The sequence below is a fragment of the Hyposmocoma kahamanoa genome, unplaced genomic scaffold (genome assembly GCF_003589595.1).
Source record: "Hyposmocoma kahamanoa isolate Upper Pololo Valley unplaced genomic scaffold, ASM358959v1 220, whole genome shotgun sequence".
Taxonomy (NCBI): domain Eukaryota; kingdom Metazoa; phylum Arthropoda; class Insecta; order Lepidoptera; family Cosmopterigidae; genus Hyposmocoma; species Hyposmocoma kahamanoa.
Window position 1 is genome coordinate 4,554,563 of NW_020653740.1, and position 6,821 is coordinate 4,561,383.

At 34.5% G+C, this 6,821-nt stretch overlaps 1 protein-coding gene across 1 annotated transcript; it reads left to right on the plus strand.

Moving 5' to 3' along the window:
- Positions 1–3,092: 3,092 nt before the first annotated feature.
- LOC113227987 lies at positions 3,093–5,115 on the plus strand. The gene is made up of 2 exons (XM_026461101.1): positions 3,093–3,244; positions 3,540–5,115. Exons 1-2 carry the CDS (start codon positions 3,217–3,219, stop codon positions 4,403–4,405), a joined length of 894 nt encoding a protein of 297 aa, XP_026316886.1. The 5' UTR covers positions 3,093–3,216; the 3' UTR covers positions 4,406–5,115.
- Positions 5,116–6,821: the final 1,706 nt, after the last annotated feature.

Consider the following 6,821-nt stretch of genomic DNA (forward strand, 5'->3'; position numbering starts at 1 on the left):
CGTTCAAAATAGACTCGTATTCCTTAAGATTAGTACACCTAACTATCACAGATGAATCATCAGCGAAAAGTATAATCTTTTGCTTTACATGTTCAGGCAAGTCGTTAATGTAGAGTATAAATAGGAGCGGCCCTAAAATACTTCCCTGCGGAACACCGCGCTCTACAATTCTAGTATTTGATTTGGCTACTTTTTCTGTAAGGTTTTCCATGTACGTAATGTGAGTTTCCTGTTGGCGATTTTGCAGATACGATTCTATTAGATTGTAAGCAGGTCCTCTCACACCGTATTCGTATAATTTACCTAAGAGTAATTTGTGTGACACAAAGTCAAAAGCTTTCGTCATGTCCATGAAGATTGTTGATATTGCATCCTTATTATTTATACTTTCTGAAATTGTTGTTAAGAGGTCAATTATTGCCTGAGAAGTTGACTTATTTTTTCGGAAACCATATTGTTCTTGTTTTAATATATTATATTTTTCTAGGAATCCATAAATAATATTGTATATGATTCGTTCCAAAATTTTTGCAATGACTGGTATCAAGGCGATGGGACGGTAATTTTCACACATTTCCTTATTCCCTTTTTTAAATATCGGCTTTATTATTGTAATTTTTAACTTTTCAGGAAAAATCCCTTGACATAGGCACAAATTAAAAATATAGCTCAAGGGACTCGCTAGTTCTTCTGAACAGTACTTTATAACTTTAGTAGAGATGCCATCGTATCCTACACTATTTGTATTTTTCATATTTTTAATTATTTTAGTAATGCATTGAGGAGTGGTGGGCGTTAAATATACTGAATTACTAAAACCCCGTATTTTATAATTATACCCATTGCAATTGTTAGGATATTTTTTTGTCAAATCAACAAATGTATCATTAAATAAGTTTGCTATATCACTAGGTTTACATAAATAATTATTATTAGATAAAATTTTTAAAATATGCTCTCTTGGCTTGCGATATTTTTGTTTATTGATTATTTGCCACGAAGCCTTTGAAGTATTGCTTGCATTTTTTATATATTTATTATTCTCATTTTTTTTAGATGTATATATAGCTTTTTTTAATATTTTTTTATATGTATTAAACAATTGTGTGTCTTTCGTTTTTAAACTCGTCCAATATAACCTTCTTTTATATTTAGTAGACTTTTTGATTTAAGAATTCTTTTTTAAGAAGATGCCACACGGGCGTTGCGTCGTCGCAACTGCGTCGATTTCAACGGACTGAGTGCCACACGAGCTGTTCAGTCAACGCGCGCTGTTTCAACGCACCGTGTGACATGACGTTCTGATTTATATGTAGTATGACGCAGTTGCGACGACGCAACGGCCGTGTGGCATCTCCCTTATATGTAGTACAACACAGTTGCGACGACGCAACGCCCGTGTGGCATCTTCCTAAGGGAACACCGAGCGTCACTCGCGACTCCGCCAAAGAGCCTGTGTCGTTCGCGGCGTAAGCTCTAATGGTCTGTGGCGTAAGCTAAGTAAAGGGCTATATTGTATACGTTTTCAAACTTTTTGGTTCACGCCCACTTAGGCAAGATAAAAAAAATTTACGCCCACCACCAGAAAAAAGAATTCAAAACAAGTAATTTTTATATTAACTTAACATAAAAAATCACTAGGATTATATATTTGTATTGTATATTATAATTACGGTTTTTTTTTTCAAATTTCGTAGCAATCCCTAGAAAGCATCAACGCCCCCAATTGCTTCCGAGGCCCCTATCCCCAAGGACTTCTCAGTGGGGACCACTATGGGAAACTTTGGGCTGTTGCTTCCCAACATCATTTATATTTGCACCATTGGCACTCGAATTTCAGATCACTGTGGAAAATATAAGTAAATATTCCATTTTGATCACGTACCTCCTAGAGGGCGCCAGAGAATACCCGGGTGCAACATGGACTAGCACTGGCACGTGTATATACATAACACGGAATATCAGAAATGTTTCCTAAATTTGAAAACCTAGTCTAATTTTTTTTGTGACGCACCTCATTTTCAATAGAAAGAAAATTGTGAGTACAGTTTCACTTTCACGTGTTTAAACCTAAGGTGAAACATCCGGTTTAATTATCGTCATTTATTAAGTACTATTGTAACACATTATGCAATGCGAGTTTTTTCTTAGAATGCTACAAATTGCGTGTCTGAAAAAACGTAGTTTTCACTTGACTATAATAAGAATATTTTTTTTTATGATGCTAAATGATGGGACGAACAAGTAGTTCTTTCCATAGTATAATGTTCTACGGGATTCTCATGCGGGGTAAAGCGGCAGACATACAAACCAGATTTTTATTGCAAAAACGAGCTATTCGTTCTATGTACCATTTAGGTCCTGGAATTTTTCTCAGAGAAAAAGTTTAAGGAGATCGGTATCATGACTGTGGCATTAATACATTTACTTAAATATTTTATATCCCTGCAAAAATATACATAATTCCAATAAGAAAGAAGATATCCACAATATTAACCTTAGAGCCAAGTCCAAACACACGGTACTACAATTTCGTTTAATCAAGGTAAACGACTACCATGGGGAACTGTATTCGTTTTTATAATAAGATTCCGGAGCATTATATTAAGATTATCACTTCTTAAGTTTAAAAACTACATTAAAAATATTGTAATTGGAAATCATATTACAAAATTGAAGACTACGTGTTAGATAAAGATGCATGGAAAGACGACATGGCTGTGGATTCCACACACATTAAATTCAAAGTGTATTTCATAGCATTTAAATTTATTTGAAAAAAGTAATCCCTAGAGTTTCATGCTCATTGTTCTCTGAGAAGTCAGTGTAGTGAACGAGCAGTAGCTTAAAAGTGACGTTTTCACGTGTAAATTTATTTTACATATGGAATAAATTATTCTTTGACTTTGATTATAATACTTTTTTTTTATTCATAATAAATTTTGTATTTTTGACTTAAGTTGCCGCTTTCATATAACGAAGTTCCATATACCTATCACTTTTGTTACAACCTGTATTAGGTTTAAGAGTATTATTTTATTGTACAAAAATATCCTGTAGTTTCATCTCGGTCATTACGTTTAATGGGCACTTTTATGTTGTACTTGAAACATTTCATTACATGTTTTAATTAATTACGTGTGATTACATTTTCAAGGCAGTGTTTACCGCGCCCATTTTACCCAGGCATGCATTTCTAATCGCTGTATTGAAAATATGCTGTTTCTTATTCTAAATGCGATTTGTAAGTACTTACATTTTAATTTATTTTTATATTTTAATTGCTTAGATGCTTTTGTTTTTGCGGAAAGAATTAATGTACATAAAATTCAACAGTATATCTATACACAACTTACGACCATATTTCCGTTGTTATATGTACAAATAATAAAAAAAACTATATTAATGCCTTAAAATATCATAAATTGTTATATCTTACTTTTACACACCTTATGCTATTTTCATGATATTTGTTATTTAGTAAATAAATTGTTGCGATAAAACACTTACATCTAATTGAACTTGTATTTTATTTCTAGGGGCCATTCACTTCTTCGCCATGTTATGCTCCGGAGCTCATTTCATAGACCTGCCCGGATTCGATGGCGATGCACCCGCGCAACCGCCCGCTCCTCCCAACAGACGCTCCATTAGCAACTCTAAATCGGAAGACTCGTCGCTCACAGACGAGGAACAAAGAATTTCAGAACTAGACAAGCCACTCACAAACGGCACCATAGTCATCAATATGCTAGGCTATAAAGGTGACGTGCATCAAACCACGCTAGACAAAAGTGACATTGAAATATTTAACGATTTAGTGAGTGATGATAGCAATAGTGAATCGAATTCCGAAGAGATGACGACACGCTATCCGCTCCCACCGCTCAGAAGACGAATGAACGGAAAGTACAGTGAAACACAAGTATATGCAAGGGAATTGCCAGATCGACGTAGACATTGGCTTGTTTCGGAAACACCATTACAAACTACTGAACTGACCCGGAACCCAATATCTGAGGACAAGGACTCAGGTTTAAAAACTAAAATCCTAACCCTAGTACAGCAAACCATGCACGATACGAACACTAAAATTCGCGCTACGCAATCTATCAAAGATAAGTACCGAGACAGAGCACCTTACAGAATCGGGTTCATATTGAGTATGGTGAAAAAATCTAGAGACGTACTGAATGAGCTTTTCAACGTTGCAGTAAAACATAGAGATGAATGGAAAGCGTTGGAACAATTGAAAATCTTTGAATTAATCGTGCATACTAATGTAGATACGACAAATTTGGTAAGACAGTTAGTGGAGTTACATATCAACAATTTGAATACGACACAGAGAAAAATGCGACTGCGCCTTGGGCAGACAACTAAACAAAGAGTCGTCATATTATAATATTAATTGTGTTACAAATTAATGGACAGAAAGTTGGTATCAATTATTTTCACATACAATGTAAAATTTATGATTATACAATAATTTCTTTCTATTTAAGGAATGAATAAGTTGCTATTGTATATGCGTAAGATTAAGTTACAAGTTAAGGCTACATTTAAGAAATATATGCTTAGTAACATTAAGTTATCAGTCGAGTCCAAAATTTACGAAATCGAAAATTGTTTCACTTTTTCTGCCGGGATACCTTCCTTCTTCGTGTCCTTCCTTTCCGTTATATTGCAGATGGGTAAACGTAATTAACACTTTAAACAAAATTATTAATGTTACCTACTTAAATCGCATATATTTGGTCTTTTTGTTTATACAACAACGGGTTTGTTTGAAAACATGAAATGTACGAAATTTAGACCCGAAAAATAGTTTCTTTTTTTAATATGTAGCAATCACAAAAAAGCCTAAGGCCTTATTCAGAGTGGCGGCGCGCGTGTTAAGTATAAGAAACGCCCATTTACCAGCTTCGTCAGCCCTGCCAAGCCGCCGCGACAGCACCCATTTAAGTATACCAAGCGGCATGGCTACACATAGCTGACAACGCTTTGTAACTTCTATATATTATATATTTTAAGTTAGAAAAGGTTGATTGTAATTTCGAATTCCATGTAGTTAGGTTGGCATACGAAATAAAGTATTTTTTTATGACAAAGTTCGTCTAAGTCACTTAATTGGCACAGCCGGTAGGATTCCCGTAGATCCTTCTGTACATCGAGCATCGTGCGTTTCAACGCTTGGACGGGAATCACCGAACAAATAAATATATTAAGCGAACGAGACAACGGAGATCCAGAGTACCTGCGATCGAGAGCCACTGACTAAGGAGAGTCAAAAACAATTCACCAGAGAGGAGACATGGGAGTAGCTGCGGTTCTGTGAGTAAATCTTTTCACTGTACCCTGTTTTCCTATATGTACCTCTTATTATAAATATATGTGCATTATTAGGGATTAGACAAAGTCTTAGTAATAGCGTATCTTGATAGATTTCGTTTACTACTCTACTTATTTTAGATAACAATCTCTATTTTTAGTTTTCCTTTTATACACAAGTAACTTAAACTAAAATGGAAGGCATTACACGTGTCCCTATGGAGATGTTAAAAATAATCCCGGTATTCAATGGGGACACAAAGCAATTAGAATCACTTCAAAATAACGAGACTCAAATTCATAATCTCATTACCATTATGAACAGTTTAAATCAAATATTAAATAACTTAAGAACCGTTTATAACATAATCCAGGAAATCGAAACTGCCATAGCATTTAGTAAGCTATATACGCTACACCAATCTTTTATTAATTCCACAGAATTATTTAATATTTTACTGAAAATAAAGAAACATGCTAAGTTAGTTTATTCAGTAAATAAACAAAATCTAGTTAAGTTAGAACATAATATGGCGTTAAAATCATATATACATAATATAGTAAGTTAATATTTGTATTAGAAGTTCTACTTCTGGATGAAAAACACATATATTTATTATAAGATAGTCCCTGTTCCCATATATAACCCAACCTCTCAAAAAACCCACACCATTATACCTGAATTTCCTTTCCTTACGGTGAATAGATTGAATTACAGACCGTTAGCGAAAGCATGCGACGAGATAGAAAACAGACGGTTCCTAAATAAACTTGCACATTACTCAGAGGACACATGTATAGAACAATTAATGCTAATAAAGAATAACTATACACAATGCCATCAGAGACTCATCCAAATAGAAGACTTCAGGATCCAGCAGCTAACAGACGATCAATGGTTACTATATGCACGTAACAATATTATAGTAACGGAAAATTGCAAGAAAGAAGTCCACAAACAAAATCTTCAAGGCTCTTACATAATTACACCATCACAAGGTTGCGAGACACAATTTGGTAATATTTATATTAACGGAGTAACAAATTCTTCTATACAAAGCTTCCAAACACCCGTGCTGCAGATGCCTGAGCTACCATTACACAACAATCAAGGAAAAAAATGACGATTGACCTGCGAGGAGTAGACTTCAGTGACATCCGAACACTGTCAAACAGTGCAAGGTTCAGTGTCAGTGACGACGAGATAGTAATGAACTACATTATTAGTGATCAAATCAGTGTATGGACTATAAGTATCTAAATAATTTTTATAGTTATTGTTATTACAGGACTAAGTATGAAATTTAATTTACGCAAAACTTGCAGAGGAGCCGCCGCGACAGCACCCATTTAAGTAGGACAAGTGACATGGCAACACATAGCTGACAACGCTTTGTAACTTCTATATATTACATATTTTAAGTTAGAAAAGGTTGATTGTGATTTTGAATTCTATGTAGTTAGGTTGGCATAAGAAATAAAGTATTTTT